Source organism: Phascolarctos cinereus, unplaced genomic scaffold (genome assembly GCF_003287225.1).
Source record: "Phascolarctos cinereus isolate Bilbo 61053 unplaced genomic scaffold, phaCin_HiC Scaffold_726;HRSCAF=1367, whole genome shotgun sequence".
NCBI classification, from domain to species: Eukaryota; Metazoa; Chordata; class Mammalia; order Diprotodontia; family Phascolarctidae; genus Phascolarctos; species Phascolarctos cinereus.
In genome coordinates this window covers 180,563,904-180,591,342 of record NW_027556098.1, presented here as the reverse complement: position 1 = coordinate 180,591,342, position 27,439 = coordinate 180,563,904, and the positions used below count along the sequence as shown (strand labels likewise).

The following is a 27,439-nucleotide window of genomic DNA, read 5'->3' as shown; positions in this document are numbered from 1 at the left end:
ATGCATGTCAGTAATTCAGTTTTTCAAATCTTCCTCTTCTGCTAGTTAGAGGAGTATAGATTTGGATAGGGTAGAAAGATCATTAAGACATAGGAAGACATAGAGAGGATACAAAAATAGAAGGTAAAAGGATATTATATACAAACTTTGCTTACTTTATAATGTTTGCCTAGGATAGGCACTGACTTTTCTTGTCCAGAATATATAAATCTCTGACTTCTAAGATTCCAGAATTTGATATAGAATCTTGAAGTTAGAGCTAGAAGAATCTTAGAAACTCTAGGCCACACTCTCCACACATATTTTACTGATGAGGAAAGCAAACTCCACAGAGGTAAAATCCAAGGTTCAACATTGATTAGTGGTTTAGATTTCGAGATCAATACTGTTTCTACTGTCCTATGACACAAAGAAAGTACAGTCATGACAAGTCAACTACTTTATATTGAAAAAAAAAAAACTAAGGGAACAATTTTCCAGTGGCTATAGACTATAAAAAATTCCCTCGATCTTTCAACCTGATTAAGGCCATCTTTACTTCCTTGTTCCTTAGGGTTTATACCAGTGGATTCAGCATGGGTGTGATTATTGTTTGGAAAATGGTTATAATCCTATCCATAACATGTTTTGAGCCTGGTCTTAGATAAATGATGAGACCAGGCACAAAGAAACAGAGGACCACAATGCAATGGGAAGCACACGTCTGGAAGGCTTTGAGTCTGCCCTCTGCTGTGCGGATCTTCAGAATAGCACGAACAATGGTCATATAGGAAAGGAAAATCAGGAAGCAACATCCAGAGGCCACCACACCAATGTTAAAAAAGATTACCATCTCATTGACTGAGGTGTTGGCACAGGCCAACCTGAGAATGGATGGTGCATCACAAAGGTAATACTTAATCTTGTTGGGGCCACAGTAGGGTAGGCGGAAGGTCAGGACAGCCTGGGCTGCTGAGTGGATAGCACCACTGAGCCATGTACCACCAGATAGAAGGGCACATTTTTCCCACTCATCATGGTAACATAATGCAGGGGATAGGTGATGGCCAGGTAGCAGTCATAGGACATGACTGTGTACAGGAAACACTCAGTGTTCCCCAGACAATGGAAGAAATACAGCTGGGCCACACAACTGTGAAATGAGATGGCCCCACCATCTGGGGAGAGGAGACCCATGAGTATCTTGGGCACAGTGACAGTGGAGAACCACATGTCAATGAAGGAGAGGTTGGTCAGGAAATAGTACATGAGAGTGTGGAGGTGGGAGTCCATCTTGATCACCAGCAGGATGAGGAGATTTCCTACTAAAGTGAGTGCATAGATCACTAAGAAGATCCCAAATAGGGGTGTCCCCAGTTTGGGTGTATGGGGAATCCCTGTGAGGATGAATGTAGTCACGAAGCTCTCATTCTCTCTGTCCATTTAGATAATGGACTCTTTTCCTAAAGAAGGAAAAATCATTCAATCAATTGACAAGCATTTTAAACACCTACTAGTCATTGTACTAGGCATTGGAAATACAAAAAGAAAAAGAAAATAGTTTCTGGACTCGAGAATTTTACACCATCCTGGAGAAAATAACATAAACATAAAATAGTAACAGGGGATGAGAGCTGACATTCTCTACATGTAATCTACATAATCACCCCTCCTTTCATCTTCTACACATACATTTTCCTTATTCTCCCATCAGGTGCTAAGTCAATGAAGGGATTTAAACAAAATATTCTCTCTTAACTAAAATTGGAACAACTCTTTCCTTACTCAGTTAGTTTAGGCCACTATCCTAGTTGAATAATGTTATTTATTAAACATACTAGAGAAATCTTTTCCCACAACTTTTTACTTGTATCAGCACTAAGCTCCCTAATCTTATAGGCTTAAGTAAGCATTAATTTCTTATATACAACTTATTAGCAATGTGACAAATAATAAAACAAATACATAAATAACTACTTACAATGCATGAGGTCTGAGAAAGATCATAGCTATAGTCACTTCTAACCACCTTTGATATATCTGATTTTTCATCAGTTCAGGAAATACAAGACCATGCTTGACTTTTCTCAGGATATCAATTAAAATTTATTATTAAGAATTCTTTTCATTTTTATTTAAATGATAAGTTAAAATACTTCTCTTGAGAATGAAGTTCTGTCATAAAGATAGAATTCAAAAAGCAATAATAACAACTTCTCTGATGGCAACTAGGTGGCGTAGTGAATAGAGCACCGGCCCTGGAGTCAGGAGGACCTTAGTTCAAGTCCAGCCTCAGACACTTGATACTTATTAGCTGTGTGACCCTGAGCCAAGTCACTTAACCCCAATTGCATAGCCAAAAAAATTAATTAATAAATTTTAAAAATAAAACTTCCTTGAATGGAAATTGAAAACCTCTTCAGAACTATTCAGAATCAGTGTCTGGATTTTCCTGTTCTCCCTTTTCTATCCTTGTTAACTTTGAAAATTATTAGGGGTCTGAGATAGAGGAGCAGAAAAAGACAGAGGTAGTAAGGGTTAAGTTTGATAAATGGTAGGCATCAGAGGTGAGAAGTGGGGGTGGGAAAGGTAGGAGCTAAGGGAAATATAACAATGCCACTTGTGAGCCAAAGAAAATATCTGGAAGGTTTATCCCTCATCTTGCATGGCAAACATGGCACACAAAGAGAATTCTACAGGTTCTTTCAGACACTGCATGGGTATGGGGAAATTATTAAGATGGGGGATATTGCTGAAGACCTGAGAAAGCATTGGCAGGAGTCAGTTTGGAAACAGAGGAGAAATACACAGACAGATAGAAAGGCAATAGACAAGGAGGCATAAGAGAGCTAGCTAGAAAGAGGAGAAGGGAGAGAGAGAGAGAGAGAGAGAGAGAGAGAGAGAGAGAGAGAGAGAGAGAGCTACTGTCAAGTGAAGAGAGGACTTTCCCAGAGGAGCCTTCATATTATGGATTGTAATTACTAGGAATTCGCATTTTACATAAATTGAACTGAGTCAACAATTCAATCATTTCTGTTTTATTTTCATGATTCTTTGAATAAAATTCTTCCTTGATATTGTGAATTCTATGCACAGTTACCAATTGTAAGTTCTTGTTATATTTTCCAATACCAGGAAGTCTAGAATGCAAAAGTGACATGTATCATTTATTAATAAAAATCTGAAATTGCAAAGCACAGAGTAAAATAGTCACTGTGGTGTGTGACACAAACACTGGAAAAACTCATGAGAGCAAACAGATGAATGTCTGAAATATAAATAAAATATTAAAGCACAAATAATCTAAATGCTTCTTATAGGACAAAGGCATTTGAGAAATTGGTTGTGACATAGAAAAGGGGTCTAGGAAATTTTGTATCATGTCCATGAGCTTTCTGACCTCAGTGTCTATGAACCTCTGGTATCTCATGAAAAAAAAAATGAAGATAATAATACTTATACTATGTACCTCATACTATTGTTGTGAGGAAAATGGTTCATACATATTAAAGAACTGAACAAGTATGATAAATATATGTAGTAAATGAATAAATATTATAATTTTGAGTGCCTGAATATATAAGTTGATGTGATTCTTCAGAAAATAAACTCAGAAACCATTATCCTGTCTTTTTGCAAGGCCACATAATACCTGTACTTGGAATTCTGTGCCCTGAATCTGATTTACTATAACTCAAAATAAACATATTGGAGCTGGAAGACATGTCTGCAACCAGAATCAACTAAGTGTTGTTGAGTCTGTCTTCCAAGGAAAGGCTAAAAAGATTAGGAATCCAGGGATGTGTGATAAGATAAGAAGAGTTAGAGCACTATCTATAAATTTATTATGGAAATAGGTTTAACATAAAGCATATGCTCTATGCTTTAATCTTTACATGTGCTCAGCAGTACATTGAATACAACCTCCCCAAATTAGGAACACAAATCAAAATAATAAAATAAACCAATTCTTTGTGCAATGGGCACAATAAATTTTTTGAAAGCCATTTTCCTAAGAAATTATCTTATTCCAAAATATAAATGGATTCAAAAGAGATCTAGATCAGTTCCTGGACAATGAGAGCTGAAATACAGCTTAGAGCTCCCTTAGACCAATTTATTCGTTAAGCCTATGAAAAAACAGAGGCTGAATGAGGACAATTGATTTGCCCAAAGAAACTAGGTGACATTGTCTAGAAATACCTGAGTTCAACATCACTAATGCAGAAATTTATTTTGCAAAACTACATATATTTGTATTGGAATCTACCTTTATTTTTTGCTTTCTCCATGGATGAGGGTGTGAAAGGTAAAAGGGAACTTTTGGAACTAAATTTTTAAAATTTGGAACTTAAAACAAAACGGAATTAAATTTTTTTCCTATCACATCCTATCATATAAAATGTAATTAGGGGAATTTTAACAAAATAAATAAAAATGCAACATAAAAGAATGAAGTTCTGAATATGAGTCCTGTCTCAGACACTTGCTATCTGTGACCCTGGATGAGTTACTCTCTCTGTGCCTCAATTTCCTTATGTCTAAAGAAAATAATGACACCTGGCTCATCTGGTTTTTGGTAAAGATCACAACATTTAAAGCACTCCATGAATTCTTTCTTCTATCATATGTGCATTGCTGAGCCTTAGGCCAGAACTGGAAAGGATTTTAATAATGACGTAGATTCCTGCCCAACCCTTTTACTTTTCAGCTAAGGAAACTTTAGATGAGAAAGTTAATATTACTTACCCAAGATCATACAACAGGAAGGAGTACAATCAAGTCTCAAAACCAAGTCTTCTGAGAATTGTGACTCCAAGTCTTTTGTCCTTTGAATACATCACACTAAGGGGATTGGAGAATCCAGATATTCTCATTATACTTACAATGCCCTTACCACAGCACATTGCAGCCTCTCTAGGTAGCAGGAAATTAGAATATTTAAATTTGATATCAGGTTAGGATAGTTAGGATTGCTTCATGACATTGGAAGAGACAGAATCCTTGGTAAGAAGGATCACGGACCTAATACTGTACAGCAATTCTCCTATTTTTTTTTTTTTAGTTTCTAAGCTCTCCTATTCCTATTCCGGAGGGAAAAAAAACCATATGTTTGTCCTCCCTTGGGATATTTTTCATTCCCTAAGCTGATTCTTAGAAAAATATTGTGAGAAAATCTTAGAAGAAAATTAGGTACTTTAATTCTGTGACAATGCAGTTGAGTATACAAATCACGGTCTGACCAGAGCAATAGACTAGGACAAATGCTGCTAATATTGTAACAGTGCCATCAAGCAAGTCACATGCTGAGTTGAGTTTGTAAAACCCCAAAATACATATGTGATGCCACCAGGTCCAGAATGGTATAGAAATAATGAAATTCCACATCTCCATTTACATATAAATGAATGTGGGTTATGCCCACAGTATGTAATTCCAGAAGTCCAGAATAAAGAATTTGACAGAAGAGGAGAAATGAAGAAAGCTTTGGGTTAAGGGAAAAGGTTTAATAATCTTAATGCAAACAAAACTGTAATAATTATCAGTTTCTGGAATTCTAATTTTAATCCTCAATGAAATTATAGTGCCTGGTACTAGGTTTTAGGTAGGTACTTGACCCTTAGATTTGCAGCAAAAAAAAAAAAACACAAACAAAAATAAAAAATATATAATAGAGCAAATAAAATGTTATGGAAAGCACAGTATAACGAAATTGAATTCATATGTAAGTTTTCTCCAAAGGAAGTGGTTTGCCTATTTCTCTGACTTTGCCTCTATTTCCTTCACTGATTATCATCTAGTTTTACCTTTGCATTCTTCTAGCTTTTCTCTGTGTTCTATTCTTTTACCATCTCATCCACTACCATGCTATCAATTCAATGTGTATGAATTCCAAATCTATACCACCATTCATTACCCCTCTCTTTTTAACCTCCTTGTTGGGCATCCCTATCTGGGAATGTCACCATCACTTAAAACTCATACCCAAAGCTTAACTTAATTCCCCTCAAGTTGACCACCTCTCAATTTTTCCAACTTTAATATTGGCAGCACCAGTTTCTCAGTCACCCAGTCTGGAGTCCTTTTAAATTTCTATCTCTTACTCAATTCCCTCAAATTAATCACCAAGGCTAAGTGATTCTGCCTCCACAATGTCTCTTGATTCCATCTGTTCTTTTCAGTCCTGTTACAAACATCCTAATTTAGGCCATCGTTCATTATCCCTTGTCTACATTATAGTAACAAACTTACATGACTGGTTTGCTGGCCTTCATCCCCTCCTACTTACACCCAAGTATCCCAGACCCTGAATATTGTTGATTCAGTAGTAATAATGCACAGTTTTAATTATGTCATGTCATGCATCAGTGCTCCCCACGGCTTCTAATTATGTATACAGTGAGGCCCATATTTTGTAACATGGAATTTAAAGGTCAAAGAGAATAAAGATCCTTAGATAGAATTGCCCTAAATAGCCTTATTTCACAAGTATCTCATCTCCTCTACTATATGATAATGTGGGGGAAGAAACAATAGTGTTAGATTCAAAAGAACTCTGTTCGAATCCTATCTCTAACATATGTTCCTAGGCAAATCATTTCATCAACCTGTACCTCTATTTCCCCATTTATAAAAATAGAAATAATACTCTTAATGCATATTTCACAGGGTGATTGTCCAGAAATTGGCTTGAAAATTTTAAACTCCCCTTAAAATAATGCCTAATAATTAACTATTTGACTTATGCTTTTAAATTCCTTGAGGTCTGGAAGTATATCCTATTCATTTTGCATTCTCCAGAGCATTTAACACAATGCCTTGGCACAGTATTTGCTCAATAAATGTCTGTTGAAGAATAAGGGAGGAAGGGACGGATGGAGGGTGAGGAGTGAATAAATGACTATATCCACAGCCTTCTTCCAACAACAAAAACATGAGTTTTCCCAGTCCTTTACTACTGACCTGCTAGCTGAGTCAGGAAGTACATTTCAATACCTAGAAAAAGGTGAAAGGGGGTAGTTGCTTCTTTGCAAGGAAGGTTCCTCCTAAGATGAAACTCCAAAAGAATAGTGGAAGCAGTCCTTTCCCTCCTCCAAAGTATATGAGCCTAAATTGCCTTTATCCCATGGGGATGTGATTGCCCTGAACTCCCTTAGTGCTCAGGAGAATGAGAGGAAACACAACTAAGATCTAAATGTTTACACATTTGCTCTACATTGGATTATTGACACCTACACATGTATATTTTATTTAGAACATGAATATTTTAAGAAAAATCTGGTTTTATGAATTATCTCTGCACAGTTTTTACATGAAGAATTTAGGAACTCTTTTCTTGATGAATTATTTATACAATATTTTCAGCTAAATGATAAATAAAAGTATCTCTATCTCTAAAGATATTATACTTTAGTGTGATCCTCAGTCTCTTTGATGACTTCTCCTTTTTTCCCCAGAAGTAATTTTTAGTCACAGCCGGAAAAGGTGCCTGTGTGGGGCAACAGGAGGCAAAGTTCTTCATTCTCACAGTTATTTCATGTTTATTGTGCAAGTGAAACCTTTCCAGTCTCATCTTTTGAGCCTATGAATGTGTTAAGTATACAGCTTCCTTAGAGGAAGGATGAGGGGCTGCTAGATGGCGCAGTGGATATAGCACCGGCCCTGAAGTCAGGAGGACCTGAGTTCAAATCCGACCTCAGACACATAACACTTACTAGCTGTGTGGACCCTGGGCAAGTCACTTAACCCCATTGCTTAGCAAAAAAAAATTGAAATATGTATATAAAAAAAAATATAGAGGAAGGATGAGCATGAAGCATATGGAACTGAATTCCAGCTAGAAATAGGCCATTCTTGACATGGTTATTTATCAATGTGGAAGAAGGAATTTTGCTGCCACTAATCATTGAATTCAGATCACAACACAATAAAGTAACAGTCAAAAAATCAAAGAGTGGAAGGAATAGCAGACATTATCTAGTCTAGTCAGGATTTAAGCAGGATTCCCTCCTGCAAAATGAGGCTATCAGTTCATTATCTGGATGTGGAGAGCATTTGTTTTTCATGAGTCCTTTGTACTTATCTTGGATCATTGTGTTGCTGAGAAGAACTGAGTCATTCATAGTCAATCTTTAAACAATGTTGCTGATACTGTGTGCAATGTTTTCCTGGTCCTGCTCATTTCACTTTACATCAGTTTGTACAAGTCTTTCCAGGATTTTCTGAAATATGCCTGTTCATCATTTCTTATCGCATAATAGTATTCCATTACACTCATATGCCACAGTTTGTTCAGCCATTCCATTCTTTTTTTTTAATATATCAAGACATAATAGAACCACTCCTAATCTTTATCTAATTGGAATTCCTCTGTGAACCCTAATGATAATGAGATTCCGATGGGACAATATATCATCTCCTCATATTTGAATATAAGTAATTTATCTTGGTTTGGTACTTTAAAACTGCTGATTCATGTTTACCTTTCTATGCTTCTCTTCATTCATGTGTTTAAACTTCAAAGATCCTCCACATTCGTCTTTTTATCAGGAATGTTTGGAAGACCTCTATTTCATTAAAAGTCTATTTTCACCCTGTACTATAATATATTGTGGGTGTGTATTTCTTATAGTAGGATGTCTATGATCTTGTCTTGTCATGGTGTTCAGATAGTTCAATAGTTCTTAATTTTATTCTCCATCTGTTTTCCAGGTCAGTTGCTTTTGCTCTAAAATATTTTATACTTCCTTCTTCAGTTTTTTGACTTTGTTTTAATATTTCTTGTTGCCTCATGAAATCACTGACATCTGTCTGGTCTATCTGAATGGTTTATAGTTTGTTGCTTGGGCAAGGTTTTGAATCTTTTGTGCTAAGTTGTTGACTCATTTTGCAAGTCTTTCTTCCATAGCTCTTATTTCTTTTGTATTTTTTCCTCAAATACTCTCAGTCCATTTACAAAAAAGAAAAAATTCTAAAAAACATTTTCTAACTCTTGTTTCATCTTTTCCATAAATTCTAGTTGAATTTGTGCCCATGTTGTATTTTTCTCTTAAGCATTGTTCATTCTGGAGTCATGTTCTGGAGTCATTCTTCTCATTTATGTTTGTGTCTTGAGCATCACTGCTACCCTTATGGTATAGCTTATTACAGTATGGTTCTTTTCTTGTTTGCTCATTCTTCCAGCCCACTTTCTGACTTCAGACTTGATGTGAAGTCTATGCTTTGTGGAACTTTTGGAGGACATGTTTGAGCTTGTTGTATTGCTGCTTTTTTACTGAATTTTGTGGTATGCCAGGATCTCAGGGACAGGTTGGAGACTTCAAGGTTTTCAGTAACCCCAGAGTAGTTTGATCTAAGGCAAAGTGTGATTATTACTTTCCTAGTATAAACTCTATAAGTATCATTTCACAGACAAACCTTCAAAAACTTATATGAACTTTCGTAAACTGAAGTGAGGACCACCAGGAAAACAATCTACACAGTAACAGCAATATTGTAAAGATAATCAACCAGGAAAGACTTGGTAACTGTGATCAATACAATGACCATCCACAACTCAAAAGGACTCTTAATGTACAATGGTAGTCACCTCCAGGTAGAGAACTGATAGAGTACAGATTGAAACACATTTTTTCCTTTATTTTTCTTACTTTTTTTGGATCATGTCTAATGTGGAAATATGTTTTGCATAACATCATATTTGTAATGGGTTTTCTATTTCTTGACTTCTCAATAAATAAAGGAGGTTTTGGGGGCTGGGGGAGAATTTAAAAGTAAAAGACAAAATTAAAGAAAGAAGGAAAGTATATATGTACAATAAGTCAGCAAAACAAGACAACATTTATGGATACATTTAACATTTTCATAAAAAAAACAGAATAACGATGATATAAATCATGTCTTCAATTAAAATTAGTAGTAATACTGGTATATTACTACTAATACTCTACTACTACTACTACTGCTATGACTACTACAACTACTACAATAATAATAGTAACAGCAACAACAACAAACATGCTGCTCAGACCTGAAGCTGATGCCTTTTGTTTGACTATGGCAGAGTGCTGAGTGGTTACCAACTCATTTGCATTGGATATTCTGCTTTCCTAAAATCAAATTAAATATTGCTTTTGAAGCCCTTTAAGTCCCCAGAAATTTGAAAGGACTCCTCACTAGTTTACTTTGGTCTAATTACTAAGTTTTTACTTCCTGTGGAGTTGAAATTCTCCTTTCTGTAACATCCGCCCAGGATTCTTGGTTCTTTCTGTCGCCATGTAGCACAAGGGATCAACATCGCATATTGCCAAATTTGTGTGTCAATGTTTGATTCATTCTTTGATTTAATCATTATTTGTTGAATATTTCTTTATTTTTCTTCCCTGTACTTTTTTCTTTTATTTCTTTCCTTGTCTCCCTACCTTGGTTTTATTTTTCTTTTTAGAGAATTTAAATGAATAAGTGGGCATGGAGGTGCAATGATATCCATAGAAACTAACTAGACCCTGTGTTCATCTGGTACCATAGGGGATAGGGCATTCTCTATGGTACCATTTTATATTCAGTTCTGGGCAACATAATTGAAGAAGGACATCATCCTCCTAGTCACCCAGGCTCACCACCCAGGCATTAACCTCAAATCCTTACTCTCGCTCATGCCCAATAGACAATCAGTTGCTGAGTTTTGTCATTTCTATCTTCATAATATCTCTCCTATATGTCTCCTTCCGTCCTCTGACAATGTCACCTTTCTGATGCACACCCCCATCATCTCATGCCTGTACTATTGTGATTGACTTTGGGTTAGTCTCCATTCCTTGTTTGTCCACATTTTCATTCACCCACTACTAACCTGTGAAACTGATCCTCCTAAAGCACATTTCTAACCCTGTCAGCCCTCTACTCAGTCAACTATAGTGGTTCCCTATCAGTTCAGAAACCAAATATTAAATCCCCTGCTTGGCATTCAGAGCTCTTCATAACTTGATCCTTTCTTACTTTTTTTGGTCTTACACCAAAGTGCCCTGATGGGCACTCTATAAGCCAATGGCACTGGCCTAGGATTGTGAGGAACTTGCTGTTCCTTGCCCAAAACATTCCATCTCCCAACTCTACTTTACTTTAAGTCCCCCATGACTTAACTTCTGTCTCTGCCTCTTGCCCTCTCTGGCTTCCTTTAAATCCCAGATAAAATCCCACTATAAAACAGTTTTTCTAATACCCTTTAATGCTAGCATCTTTCTTCTGTTGATTATCTCCCATTTATCATCTATATATCTTCATTGTACATAGCTGTTGGCATCTTGTATCCTCCATTTGACTGTGATCTTCTTGAAAGTAGGTATTGCAGAAGATTCAGGGAAGATGGAAGAGTAGGTCAGAAAACTTCAGGGTCTCTAAATTTTTTCCACAGACAGAACAAAGCCTCAAAATGAATTTAAAGTGGCAAAAATAAAGGGGTAAAGCAGTTGTCCTCCTAAGACAACTTGAGAGGACCTCAGGAAAGACAAGACTTCAAGGGGCTAAGGTATGACCAGAGTAGAGTATAGATGCTTCAAGACTGACTCCACTGAATCAACAAATAGCAGGCCCTGGGGGCAGCTCAGTTGAAAAGCAGACTAGGCCTCAAGAATTTCATCTCACAGCCTCAGGAACTTTGATCTCATGAGCTTTCACCTCACAAACTTTTATCTAACAACATTATGAGGGTCAGAGGACTGAGTGGAGGAAGATTGAAGGCCTCCCACTGTATCTGGAAGCCAGGCCAAGTGTTACTGACCAGACATGATCCCAGGCTACGGCTGTGGGTGAGGAGGAGGGAGCAAGAGTATTTTCAAGATAGTAAGGGTGCGGGCCCAAACTTAGGGAAGGAGACTTAGGGGAGGTGGCTTAGGGGGGAGAGGAAAGCCTGAGGCTGGGTCCACTGACAGAATTCAGAAAATAGCAGTAAGATGGACCTAAGGCCTGGGACACCACTACCCACAACTCAGGATTAAGATCTGATTACAATAATAAGCTGCTAAAAATAAAACAAAATAAAAATGAACAAAGGAAAAAGAACCCAACCATAGCTAGACACAGTAGTGTAAAAGAAGATCTGGGTTCATATTCAGAGGAAAATAGTGAGGTAAAAAAGCCACTTTTACCCCAGTGAATACCATCAGATGGTCACAAGTCCCAAAAGAGTTCTTGAAGAACTTTAAAAGGACTTCAAAAATCAAATAACAGAGATAGAAGGAAAAAGTATGAAAAAGATAAAAGCAATTGGCAGAAAATTCCTTTGAAACAAAATAATCAAATAGAAAAAGAGGTCCAAAATCTTAAGGAAGAAAATAACTGCTAGAAAACTAGAATTGGGTAAGGGGAATCAAATGCTGTTATGAGACACCAATAAATAATAAAGCTAGAAAAAAAAGAAGAGAATCTCAAACATCTCAGGAAAAAAACTGATCTGGAGAATAGATCAAAGGATTCAATAGAAGAAGTGTTGGACTATCTGGAAGTTACAGTTAAAAAAAGAATCAATACAATATTACAAGAAATTATTAGGGAAAATTGCCCTGAAATAATAAAGCAATAGGGTAAAGTAGAAATAGGGGGGGAAAATCTACCATGTACCACCTGAAAGAGATCTAAGGAGGAAAACCTACAGGTATGTCATAGCCAAGTTTCAAAGCTCCCAGGTTAAGGAGAAAATATTGCAAGCAGCAAGAAAAAAAAAATTCAAATACTGTGGAGATTCAATCAAGATATCACAAGACCTAGAGGCTTCTATACTAACAGACTCCAGGTCTTAGGACATTATATTTCTTTTAAAAAAAAATAAATTTATTTATTTATTTTTAGTTTTCAACATTCACTTTCATAAGGTTTTGAGTTTTAAATTTTCTCCACATCCCTCCCTTCCCCGCTCCCCAAGATGGCATGCAATCTGATATGGGCTGTACATATACATTCATATTAAAGATACTTTCATGTTAGTCATGGAACATCATATTTCAAAGAGCAAGACCTGGGATTGCAACCAAGAATAACTTACCCAGAAAAGTTGAGTATAATCCTGAATAGAAAAAAAATAACATTTACTGAAATGAAAGACTTTCATGCATTTGTGACAAAAAGAACAGAACTAAATGGAAAATTCAATAAATAAGAGCTAGGAGAAATAGAAGGAAAACATTAAAGGGTAATTGTAAGGGGCTCAGTCTGTCTAGTTCATTCTCACTACGCTCCCATTTCAATATAATTTTTATTACCAGTTCAGTCTCTCTAATGATATAGTCACAGATGTGGAGAAGGGAAGGAATATGAGACTCCCTCTGGGCTTCTCATTTATTTTTTATTCCCTGGTTATAGACAGCAGGGTCTGATTTCTCAATGTGTTCCCAAAGCTTAACTGATTTCCTGCTCAAAATATTTTTAATATGCTTAGGCACCGTGGAGTGTGTGTTTGTTTGTCTGTCTGTGTAAGAGATTCTTTCAACTGATGCCAAAACACATGTCAACTAGTTTCATCCAACGACTTGAACCATGCCACTCCATAAACCTAACCTACATGTTTGGCTGATACGTTAGCTCAGTGGAGGTGTCTAGAACTATTTGCATTTGGTTTACTTATTGATTGAGCCTGTAACTCATAACAGCATTTGATTCCCCTTACCCAATTCAGTTTTCTAGCAGTTATTTTCTTCCTTAAGATTTTGGACCTCTTTTTCTATTTGATTATTTTGTTTCAAAGGAATTTTCTGCCAATTGCTTTTATCTTTTTCATACTTTTTCCTTCTATCTCTGTTATTTGATTTTTGAAGTCCTTTTAAAGTTCTTCAAGAACTCTTTTGGGACTTGTGGCCATCTGATGGTATTCACTGGGGTATAAGTGGCTTTTTTACCTCACTATTTTCCTCTGAATATGAACCCAGATCTTCTTTTACACTACTGTGTCTAGCTATGGTTGGGTTCTTTTTCCTTTGTTCATTTTTTTTTGTTTTATTTTTAGCAGCTTATTATTGTAATCAGATCTTAATCCTGAGTTGTGGGTAGTGGTGTCCCAGGCCTTAGGTCCATCTTACTGCTATTTTCTGATATTCATATCACTTATCAAGTCTAAGAAGGTCATCTTGTTAGTTACGTTAATTGAGGCTGGAAAATGGGATACCCTTCTTACACCAGACCTGTTCACTTGTGCACTGTTCACCTGTGGAGTTATATGGGACAAATTTCCAGCTCCTCTCTGTCTCTTAAATGCCCTTTACTCCTTTGCCCAAACTATCACTTAGCCCTCCCACAAGAATAATTGATTCACTTGTATGGAGCACTAGAATTTAATCCATGGAGTATTAATTTAACTTTTCTTCTTTCCCTTCTCCTAATTCTTTAAATTTCCTCCAGTCTTCAGACACTTAGATTTTGTTTTTCTATCCCTTGATGACCTCTCTTTGTTCTTTCTTTTACTCCTCCATTTAACCTCCTTTTTTAAACATTCCCCTATAAACATGCAAGAATTGATTTCATTACTTAATCATGTTACATTTAATCATCCTAAGAAAGTGCTAATAGTGTAGATTAAACTTAGAAGTGCATATGCATACATTCCCTCTCCCTCCCTAGAGCTGTTTACCAATGCTCCCCTGTATTGCTCTGTAAATATTGTCTGAGATCAATAGCAATACAGTAGAAGGCTCAGGGAATGAAGTCATCACCAGACTAAGTTCTGGTGACTATAAGTTAATAATAATAATAATAATAAATATTTACGCAGTGTTTCATTTTTTGCAAAGTGCTTTACATTCATTAATTAATTTGAACCTCACCTCATCCCTTGCAGGAATTCATCAAATGCCTCTTTTTAAAGGGCAATCTTCTTTTCATTGACAAGCTGCCTCAATTTTGTAGGATGTATAGTTTTAGGTTGCAACGTGACCCTATTTGCTTTTCAAAATATCCTATTTCTTCCTTTCCTCTAATTTGTCATGACTGTGATATAATCCTGGGTCATTTGAATAAGCATTCCTTAATACGGGAAGGTCTTTCTCCTGACCCCTTACACCTTTGTTTTCTGTTATTAAAATTCTAATATCAACTTCTTTCATGCCTTGTATTTTCAAGCATGAATATATTTTTCTTTTGCTAATGTGTGCTTTCAATTAATCACTGCTTTGTTGTCTTTATTCAGAACTCTGGATAGTTTGCTAATATTCATGTATTATAGAGTTGTTCTTTTTTAAACAAACTTCTGGGAAACCTATGAATCTTAAGTTATGCTTGCACATCTTGTCTTGTAAGTTGCTTTGTTTATGTATATAATTTATGTATTCTTTTAACATTGTTGCCTTTTGATTTTCTTTCAGATTTGTTCTCACTTCTATATATTTTTCTGCTTTAAATATCTTTTTTTTACTAAGCCTCTACTTCTTTGATGAAATTTCTGTCGTATACTCAAAGTTTTATACTTTATTGTTTGTTTCATTTTTTTGCTTTGGCAACTCATTTCCTACTTCATATTAGTCTTAATATCTTTGTTCAACAATTTGTTTTACTTTTGAATAATCATGATGTGTCTTTCTGTTGTTACATGATTTCTGAGAAGGCTGCAATTGCCTTTTTTGTTCTTGGAATTATATTTCATTTCCCTTCATTGTATATTTGTCCATAGTTGTCTGGACTCTCTGATTATTTTTCAACTCATCCTTCATTCTTTCTGAACTTCTATGTTGAATTATATGCTTGTGATAGGTTTTGTACTAGGTTTTTATTTTTACTTTCTTTCTTGGCCTTTCAGTCTTTAAACATTTTTCTTATAATACTGACAACTTATTTCTTGTTTCCATTACCATCTTTGACCTTCCCCTTTAACAGCTAAATAGACACTCATGGATGGTAGCCATCTACTACCATACATCAGGGGCTGTCAGGGTCTGACCTAGATTCCTGAGTAGAGTAAATGCTGAGAGAAGAGGAGAGATCCAAAGTACATTTTCAAAACCATTTCCCTTGGGTAGAAGCTCTTTCTATTCTATCTTAAGACTAAGTCTATACGTTTATCCATACTGCTTGCATCTTTCACTTACTTCCTTCTACTTGCTATTCAGTGTGTGTGTGTGTGTGTGTGTGTGTGTGTGTGTGTGTGTGTGTGTGTGCGTGTGTGTACATAATCTGTCTTTCACTTTTCAAAGAGTTTACAGTCAGTGAGTTCAGGATGAATCACCATCATGAGATACGGAGAAAACCAGGCAAGATTCCTCAGGTGCAGAACTCAATCCATTTTATCATCAAGCTGCTAACTAATACCCAGATTTCAGTCTGCTTACCCTTGATTAGGTGTAACGTTTTCCATATTGAAACTATTGTGAGTCATAATTAGAATTTGTAAACATTACATAGTGACACAGGGCACCCATTTCTTTTCTCTAAGGCTTTTCAACATGTTTTATGGTCCAGAGAAGCAAACAATGGGTACATATCTTATGGAGTTTATGCTTCTTTGTTTAGAGAAGACTGGTAGCAAAGGAGGATTGTCAATTTAATCCAAGTTGACCCAAGTGAAGTCAATTCATGACAATAAGCATTCATTAAACATCTACTATGTGTAAGACACTTCACTAGATTCTAGTGGTAAGAAGTTAAAAGTAGAGTCATCTGAAGGTAATTGTTTAGCAAAAAGCTTCCACTAAATTCATCATTAAATACCTTATTGATTACTCTTGTTTTTGTTGTTGCTCAGTTGTTCATTCAAATCTGGTTCTATGTGACCCTATGGACATTTTCCATGGAATTTTCTTGGCAAAGATACTAGGGTGGTATGTCATTTCTTTCTCTGGTGTGTCCCCGTTTTAAAGATTTGAAACTGAAATAAACAGGTATTAAGTGACTTGTCTATAGTCAAATAGCTAGTAAGTGTCTGAGGCTGGACTTTAACTCAGATTGTCCTGACTCCAGGTCTGTTGCTGTATCTGTCATACCATCTAGCTGCCATTATTGATTACTGAGGCAACGAATTTCAAATTCCATGCATACGGAGCACAAGTACTAGCTAGCTTGGCCAAACTGGAAAAGTTTCATGAATATGTTGAATGATGGACTGAATATGTATCATTTGGGGACCACCTAGATAATTTCAAGAAAAGCTCATCACCAAAACATTGGGCATCAGCTGTCAAATTTGCTTATCCAAAGCATCTCTATCTGCTAATCATTAGAAGCTAAAACCAATGGAGGCATTGTATTTTGTGTTGAGGGAGAAATACATATAATACTGAAATGGATCAGTTATATCAATGATTTGAATATTCTTTCCCATGATATCTGTTCAAGTTTGCTCATTCTAGTTTATTCTTGTCTATATTCTCCTTTAAATTCATAATAGGAAGTCTACCCAAAATGCTAGAAAAAGAAGCCATGTAGAAGAAATCAGGAAGTTGTAAGCAAAAAGTTACGAGTCTATATTATTTGACAAATCACAACATTGGGCATTAGGAATGAACATTTCTCTAGTTTTAAAGCTAGTTTTTTAGAGCCATTAAATCTTAAAAGTCATAAAAAAGTACAAAATTTACTCTGGGATGGGGGTTCTTAACCTGAGGTTCATGAACACGTTTTCTTTTTACTTTTTAATTAAATTTCAATAGAAATTGTTTCCTTTGTAACCTCTGTAGTTTATTTTCTCTATCTAAAAGCATTATTCTGAGAAGAGGGCCCAAGTTTTCACCAAACTGCCAAAGGGATCCATTATATACAAAAAGCGTAAGAAGCTTCTACTCAAGAATATTATGCTTAAAATTTTATTCCAACTCATTACTCTCCTAGAGAATGTTATCCTCCTTTTAGAATGCTACTGTATTTCTACTATGAGAAAGCTGAAGACAGGCTAAGAGCAATCTTAGGCTGCAAATAGTGCTTTAAAAGTAAACAGAATGGTGGCAGCTAGGTGGTGCATGGATAGAACACAGGCCCTGGAGTCAGGAGGACCTGAGTTCAAATCAGGACTCAGACATACAACACTTACTAGCTGTGTGACCCTGGGCAAGTCACTTAACCTCATTGCCTAGCCAAAAGAAAAAAAGTGAACAAAATGAATGTTTTCTATTTTTGTTATAAGAAAAAAACATGTTTGTACGCTGGCCTGATGGTTTTTTTTGGCCTCTGTTGGCCTCAATTAAATTTTCAGGTCACATTATATAGAAATGATTGCCTATCCCTGGGTTAAGGAATTGTTCCCTATTCAAAATAAAACTTCCCTGGATTGGTAGGATGTTGAGTTCCTCTCAACCTCTCTCACTTTAGTCTAGATGCATGTCAGTAATTCAGTTTTTCAAATTCTTCTCTTCTGCCTTCCAAAGAAATATAGACTTGGATAGGACAGAAAGACCATCAAAGCATGGAGAGACAGGGGTTGAAGGATTCAAAAATGGAAAGTGAAAGGATATTACATACAAACTTTACCTTCTTTCTAATGTTGGCCTAGGACAGGCATTGGCTTTTGCGACCCAGAATATATAAATCTTTGACTTTTAAGATTACAGAATTTGATATCGAATCTTGAAGTTAAAGCTAGAAGAATCTTAGAAACTCTCTAGGCCATACTTTCCACACATATTTTGCTGATGATAAAAATGAAGTTCATAGAGGTAAAATCCAAGGTCAAACACTGATTAGTGGCTTAGCCTTAGAGATTAGTACTGTTTATACTGCCCTATGACATGAAGAAGGTACAGTCATGATAAGTCAAATACTTTATATTAAAAAAACTAAGGGAACATTTTCCAGTGGCTATAGACTACACAAAATTTTCCCAATCTTTCAACCTGATTAAGGCCATCTTTACTTCCTTGTTCCTTAGGGTATACACCAGGGGATTCAGCATGGGTGTGATTATTGTTTGGAAAATGGTTATAATCCTATCCATAACATGTTTTGAGCCTGGTCTTAGATAAATGATGAGACCAGGCACAAAGAAACAGAGGACCACAATGCAATGGGAAGCACACGTCTGGAAGGCTTTGAGTCTGCCCTCTGCTGTGCGGATCTTCAGAATAGCAAGAACAATGGTCATATAGGAAAGGAAAATCAGGAAGCAACATCCAGAGGCCACCACACCAATATTAACAAAGATTACCGTCTCATTGACTGAGGTGTTGGCACAGGCCAACTTGAGAATGGATGGTGCATCACAAAGGTAATACTCAATCTGGTTGGGGCCACAGTAGGGTAGGCGGAAGGTCAGGACAGCCTGGGCTGCTGAGTGGATAGCACCACTGAGCCATGTGCCTCCAGCTAGAAGGGCACATGCTTTCCCACTCATCATGGTAGCATAACGCAGGGGATAAGTGATGGCCAGGTAGCAGTCATAGGACATGACTGTGTAGAGGAAACACTCAGTGCTTCCCAGACAATGGAAGAAATAGAGTTGAGCCACACAACTGTGAAATGAGATGGCCCCACCATCTGGGGAGAGGAGACCCATGAGTATCTTGGGCACAGTGACAGTGGAGAACCACATGTCAATAAAGGAGAGGTTGGCCAGGAAATAGTACATGGGAGTGCGGAGGTGGGAGTCCATCTTGATCACCAGCAGGATGAGGAGATTTCCTACTAAAGTGAGTGCATAGATCACTAAGAAGATCCCAAATAGGGGTGTCCCCAGTTTGGGTGTATGGGGAATCCCTGTGAGGATGAATGTAGTCACGAAGCTCTCATTCTCTCTGTCCATTTAGACAATGGACTCTTTTCCTAAAGAAGGAAAAATCATTCAATCAATTGGCAAGCATTTTAAACACCTACTAGTCATTGTACTAGGCATTGGAAATACAAAAAGAAAAAGAAAATAGTTCCTGGACTCAAGAATTTTATACCATCTTGGAGAAAATAACATAAACATAAAATAGTAGCAGGGGATGACAGCTGACATTCTCTGTGTGTAATCTGCATAATCACCCCTCCTTTTATCTTCTACATATCCATTTTCTTTATTCATTCTCCTATAAGGTTCTAAGTCAGTGAAGGGACTTTTTTAAAATATTCTCTCTTAACTAAAATTGAAACAACTTTCTTCTTACTTAATTAGTTCTATGCCACTACCCCAATTGAATAACATTACTTGTTAAATATACTAGAGAAAATATTTTTCCATAACTTTTTGTTTATCTCAGTACTAATTTCCCTAATCTTCTAGGCTTAAATAAACATCAATTTATTATATACAATTTATTAGAAATGCAACAAATATTAAAAGAAACACATCATTCTTTACAATGCATGAGGTCTGAGAAAGGTTATAGCCATAGTCACTTCTGACTATCTCTATATATCTGACTTTTCATCATTTCAGGAAATACAAGATCATACTTCACTTCTCTCAGAATATCAATTAAAATTTCTTATCAAGAATTTTCATTTTTCTTTAAAAGATAAGTTAAAGATTTATCTTGAGAAAAAAGCTCTGCTATAAATACAGAATACAAAAGGTAGTAATAAATAAAAGCTTCTCTGAATGGATATTGAAAGCCTCATTGGAATTATTCAAAATCAATGTTTAGATTTTCCCCTTTTTTCTATCCTTGTTAACTTTGAAAATTCCTTGGGGTTTGAGCTGGATGAACAGAAAAAGACAGTGGTAGTAAGGGTTGGGTTTGATAAATGGTAGAAATCAGAGGTGGAGAAGGTAGGTTGGTGGGGAAAATAGGAGCTATGGTGAATAGAACAAAAGCACTTGTGAGCCAAAGGAAATATCTGGAAGGTTTAAACTCTCATCTTGCATGGCAAACATGACACACAAAGAGAACTCTACAGGTTCTTTCAGACACTGCATGGAGAAATTATTAAGATGGGGGATAGTGCTGGAGACCTGAGAAAGCATTGATAGGAGTCGGTTTGGAAACAGAGGAGAAATACACAGACAAAAAGAAAGGTAATAGACAAGGAGACATCGGAGAGCTAGTTAAAAAGAGGAGAAGGGAGGAAAAAGAGAGGGAAAGAGAGAGAGAGAGAGAGAGAGCGCTATTGTCACTCCTCTTTGTGAAGAGAGGACTTTCCCAGAGGAGACTTCATATTATGGATTGTAATTACTAGGAATTTGCATTTTACATAAATTGAACTGTCAACAATTCAATAGTTTTTGTTTTATTTTCATGATTCTTTGAATGAAATTTATCCTTGATATTCTGAATTCTATATACAATTAACAATTGTAACTTCCTGTTATATTTTCCACTACCAGGGAGTCTTAGATGAAAGTGACATACATATCATTCATTAATAAAAATCTGAAATTGCAAAGCACAGAGTGAAATAATGAATTTGGTATAAGACACTTAAATGCTAGAAAAACTCATGAGAGCAAACAGATGAATGTCTGCAAATATAAACAAAATATTAAAGGACAAATAATCTAAACTTTTCTTATAGGACAAAGACATTTAAGGCATCAGTTGTGGCACAGAAAAGGGATCTAGGAAATTTTGTATCAGGTCCATGAGCTTTCTGACCTCAGTGTCTATGAACCTCTGGTATCTCATGGAAAAAAATGAAGATAATAATACTTATACTATGTACCTCACACTACTGTGTGGAAAATTGTTCATACACATTAAAGAACTGAATAAATATGATAAATATGTGTAGTAAATGAATAAATATTATAATTTTGAGTGCCTAAATATATAAGTTGATGTGATTCTTCAGAAAATAAACAAAGAAACCATTATCCTGTCTTTTTGCAAGGCCACATAACACCTGTACTCGGAATTCTGTGCCCTGAGTCTGATTTGCTATAACTCAAGATAAACATATTGGCGCTAGAAGGCATGTCTGCAACCAGAATCAGCTAGCTCTCTAAGGAGAGGCTAAAAGATTGGGAATCCAAGGATGTGTGATGGCTGAGCAGAGGTAGAGCAACATCTATAAATTTATGATGGAAATAGGTTGAACATATACTTAGTCAAGAAATCTTTACATATGTTCTGTAGAACACTGAATACAATCTCCTCAAATTAGTAACACAATTCAAAATAATAAAATAAACCAATATTTTGCATAGTGTGTTCAATTAATTTTTTGAAAGTCATTTTCCTAAGAAATAATCAATCTGAAATATAAATGGATTCAAAAGATATTCAGATCAGTTCCTGGACAATGAGAGTTGAAATACAACTTAGACTTCCCTTAGCCCAATTTATTCGTTAAGTATATGAGGAAACAGAAGCTAAGTTAGGTTTCATTGGCTAGAAATACCTGAGTTTGACATCACTAATGCAGAAATTTATTTTGCATAACTACATGTATTTGTATTAGAATCTATTATTTTGCCTGCTCCGTGGGTGAGGGAGTGAAAAGTAAAAGGGAGAGAATTTGCAACTGAAAATAAAATAAAATAGAATTTTAAAATATCTGGTTTTTTTAAAATCCTATCAAATAAAATATAATTAGGGGAATTTTAACAAAATAATAAAAATACAACATAAAAGAATAAAGACCTGAATATGAGTCCTGTCTCAGACCCATCCTAGCTGTGACCATGAATGAGTCACTCTCTGTGTGCCTCAACTTCCTTATCTCTAAAGAAAATAATGACACCTGGCTCATCTATTTTTTTGGTAAAGATCACAACATTTAAAGCACTCCATGAATTCTTTCTTCTGTTATATGTGAATTGGTTAGCCTTAGTCCAGAAGTGGAAAGGATTTTAATGATTACATAGATTTCTATGCAACCCTTTTACTTTTCAGCTGAGGAAACTTCAGATGAGGAAGTCAATATCACTTACCCAAGATCATACAAAAGGAAGGAGTATAATCAAGTCTCAGAACCAAGTCTTCGAAGAATTGTGACTCCAAGTCCTTTGTTCCTTCTCAACATACCACACTCAGAGGACTGAAGAATCCAAATATTCTGATTATATATGCAATGCCTTTACCACAGCACCATTACAGCCTCTCTAGGTGGCAGGAAATTAGAATATTTTTTATTTGATATCAATTAGGATAGCTAAGCATATTGCTTCATATCACTGGAAGAGACAGAATCCTGGGTAGGAATAATCATGGACCAAATACTGTATAGCAATTCTTCTATTTTTATTTTCTAATATCTCTCTTATTCCTATTTTGGAAAAAAAAAACATCCTTTTTCCTCCCCTAAGGTATTGTTCATTCCCTAAGGTGGTTCTTAGAAGAACATTGTGAGAAAATCTTAAAAGAAAATTAGGTACTTTAACTCTTTAACAATGCAACTGAGCATAGAAATCATGGTCTCAACAAAGCAACAGATTAAGACAAATGCTGCCAATATTGCAGTAGTGCCATGAGCCAAGTCCCATGCTGAGTTGAGTTCATAAAACCCCAAAATACATGAGTGATGCTACCAGGTCCAGGACTGTGTAGAGAGAATGCAATTTTACTTCTCTACTTGCATATAATTAAATGTGGCTTATGCCATTATGTAATTCCAGACATCTAGAATAAGGAATTTGACAGGTGAGGAGAAATGAAGAGAGTTTTGGGTTAAAGGAAAACGTTTAATAATTTTAGTGGAAACAGAACTGTAATAGATATCAGTTTTCTAGAATTCTAATTTTAACCCTAAATGAAATTATAGTGCATGGTACTGGGTTTTAGGTAGTTTCTTGCCCCTTGGATTTGTGGCAAATAACAATAACAAACACATATAAACAAAAATAAAAATATATAATGGAGCAAATATAATGTTATGGAAAGTTCAGCAGAATGGAATTGTACTCATGTAAGTTTTCTCCAAAGGAAGTAGTTCTTCTCTTGTTTCTCTGATTTTCTTTCTATTTCCTGCATTCTTCTCCTTTTTTTCTCTTTTCTATTCTTTCAAAATCTCATCCACTACTCTGGTATCAACTCAATGTATATAAAACCCAAATCTGTACCATCATCCATTACCTCTCTCTTTCTTTTTAACCTCCTTATTGGGCATCCCTGTCTGAGAATCTTGCCACCACTTAAAACTCATACCCCTAGCTAAGCTTAATGCCCCTCAAGTTGACCAACTCCCAGCTTTTCCAACTTCAACCTGCCTCCAAAATGTCCCTTGATTCGGTCTGTTATTTTCAATCCTGTTGCAATCATCCTAATTTAGGTCCTCATCCATTATCCCTCTTCTGCATTATAGTAACAAATATATGACTAGTTTGCCTGCCTTCATCCCCTCTTACTTACACCTCACCAAGTAGCCCAAACCCTGCATATTGTTGATTCAGTAGTACTAAAATTTTGATTATATCATACCATGCAGCAGTGCTCTCCATGGCTTCTAATTATGTATACAGTAAAGCCCATATTTTGTAACATGAAATTTAAAGGTTATAGACAATGAGGAGCCTTAGAAAGGATTGCCCAGCTACATATTCTTATTTCACAAGTGTCTCATTTCTTCTACTCTATGATAATGTGGAAAAAACAATAGTGTTAGATTCAAAAGACCTCTTTTCAAGTCCTATATCCAACATGATCCTAGGCAAATAATTTCATCAATCTGCACCTCCATTTTCCCCATTTGTAGAAGCAAAAATAATACTGTTAATGCATATTTCACAGGGTGATTGTCCAGAAATTGGCTTGAAAATTTTAAACTTCCTTAAAAAATAATACCTAATAATTAACTATTTGATCTATGCTTTTAAATTCCTTGAGGTCAGGAAGTATATCCTATTCATTTTGCATTCTCCACAGCACTTAGCACAATGCCTTGCCCACAGTATTTACTTAATAAATGTCTGTTGAAGAATAAGGGAGGAAGGAGTGGAGGGAGGGAGAATGGGAGGCAGTGAATAATTGGTTACATCCACATCCTTTTTCCAATGAGGAAAACATGGGTTTTCCCAGTCATTTGCTACTGACCTGCTAGATGGAAACTCTGAGTCAGGAGATACATTCCAAAACCTAGAAAAAGGTGAAAGTGAATAGTTGCTTCTTTGCAATGAAAGTTCCTCCTAAGACCAGAGAATAATAATGGAACCAGTCTCTCTCCTTTCCCCAAAGTATATAAGCCTAACTTGCCTTTATCCCACAGGATGTGATTGCCCTGAACTCCCTTGGTGCTCAGGAGAAAAAACAACTAAGATCTAATTGTTTACACATTTGCTCTACATTAGAAAGGAACAGCAGAGATTATCTAGTCTAGTTAGGATTTAAACAGGATTCCTACATGAAAAATCTCTAAAAGGTGGTAAATCCAACATCCAACTTTTTCTCTAAGTTCTCCAGGGAGAAAGAACCCCTTCTTCTCAAGGAAGTCCATTCCATTATTGCTAATCATTTATAAGGTTTTTTCTCCTTATTACAAGTGCAAATTTATGGCTTTACAATTTCCATGCATTTCTACCAGTTCTGTCTTTTTGGACTAAGCCCAACAAGAATAATCCATTCTTGTAAATGTCACCCTTCTTATTCTTAAAGATCATCCCCATCCCTCTTTTTCCTTGAACATTTTGGAAAATGTAATTAGAGGAGAGAGATTCCCCCCTGCCTCCACTGGCTGTACATACTTTTTTAAATAGTATTTTCCCCAATTATATGTCAAGACCATTTTTAGCATTCATATTTACAAGATTTTGAGTTCCAAATTTTTCTCACGTTCTCCCTTCCCTCTTCCTAAAATGGTAGGCAATTTGATGTAGGTTATATATGTGTCATCATACTAAATGTACCTTTATTTTAGTTACAGTTTAAAAGAAGAAACAGATCAAAAGGAAAAAAAAATGAAAAAAAAGGTAAGGGGAGAAAGTGTGCTTCAATCTGCATTCAGAGTCCATCAGTTCTTTATCTGGATTTGGATAGCATTTTTCTTTGTGAGTCCTTTGTAATTGTTTTGGACCTTTATGTTGCTGAGAAGAGCTGAGTCATTCATAGTTGTTCATCACTCAGTGTTGCTGATACTATCTAAAATGTTTTCCTGGTTCTGTTCATTTCACTTTGCATCAGTTCATACAGGTATTTCTAGGTTTTTCTGAAATGTGGCTGTTCATCATTTCTTATTGCACAATAGTACTCCATTACATTCATATACCATAGTTTGTTCAGCCCTTCCCCATTTGATGGACATCCCTTCGATTATAGTTTGCCACCACAGAAAGAGCTGTTATAAATATTTCTGCACATGCAGGTCCTTTTCACTTTTTTATGATCTTTTTGGGGGTACAGACATAGTAGTGGTACTGCTGGATTAAAGGTCATGAACAGTTTGATTGCCCTTTGGGCATAAATCCAAATTACCCTCCAGAATGGTCGAATTAGCTTACAACTCCACCAAAAGCACATTGTGTCCCAATTTTTCCACATCTTCTCCAACATTTATCCTTTTCATTTTCTGTCATATTAGCCAATCTGACAGGTGTGAAGTGGTATCTCAGAGTTGTTTTAATTTGCATTTCTCTAATCACAAGTAATTTAGAGCATTTATTCATATGACTATAGATAGTTTTGATTTCTTCATCTCAAAACTGGCTGTTCATATCCTTTAATCATTTATCGATTGAAAAATGATTGGTATGCTTATACATTTCATTCAATTCTCTGTATATTTTAGATATGAGGTCTTTATCAGAGATACTTGCTGTAAAGATTGTTTCCCAGCTTTCTGCTTTCTTACTAATCTTGGTTGCATTGGATTTGTTTGTGCAAAACTTTTTTAATTTAATACGAACAAAATTATCTATTTTACATTTCAAATGCTCTCTATGTCTGGTTTGGTCATCAATTCTTCCCTTCTCCATATATCTGACAAATAATTTATTCCTTGCTCTCCTAATGAGGTTATGGTATCACCCTTTATATCTAAATCATGTACCCATCTTGTTTTATGGTATAGGATGTTGGCCTATACTTAGTTTCTGCCATATTGTTTTCCACTTTTCCCACCAATTTTTTTTCTCAAATAATGAGTTTTTATGCTAGAAGCTGGGGCATTTGGGTTTATAAAATTCTAGATTTCTATGGTCATATGCTATTGTGTCTTTTGTACCTAACCTGTTCCACTGACTCACCGCTGTACTTCATAGCCAATACCAAATAGTTTCGATGACTGCTACTTTATAATATACTTTTAGAACTGGTATAGGTAGGCCCCCCATTTTTGCATTTTTTCATTAATTCCCTTGGTATTCTTGACATTTTGTTCTTCCAGATGAATTTTGTTGATATTTTTTCTAACTCTATAAAATAATTTTTTCATAGTTTGTTTGGTATGGCACTGAATAAATTGATTACCTTAGGTATAATCATCATTTTTACTATATTGCCTCAGCCTACTCATGAGCAATTGATGTTTTTCCATTTGTTTATATCTGATTCTATTCGTGTGAAGAGTGCTTCATAATTGTGCTCATATAGTTCCTAGGTTTGTCTTGGCATGTAGCTTCCAAACTATTTTATATTGTCTCAGTTATTTTAAATAGAAATCCTCTTTCTATCTCTTGCTATAGGGAAACATTTCTTTCTTTGCTGAA

General features: G+C 35.8%; 1 protein-coding gene and 1 pseudogene across 1 annotated transcript; both read right to left on the bottom strand.

The window, feature by feature from the left end:
• Positions 1-490: 490 nt before the first annotated feature.
• Positions 491-1,422, bottom strand: LOC110207114 (olfactory receptor 10G9-like; annotated as a pseudogene).
• Positions 1,423-18,751: 17,329 nt separating this feature from the next.
• Positions 18,752-19,684, bottom strand: LOC110207113 (olfactory receptor 10G9-like). The gene has a single exon (XM_020984704.1). The coding sequence runs from the start codon at positions 19,682-19,684 to the stop codon at positions 18,752-18,754; it is 933 nt and encodes a 310-aa protein (XP_020840363.1).
• Between the last annotated feature and the right edge of the window lie 7,755 nt (positions 19,685-27,439).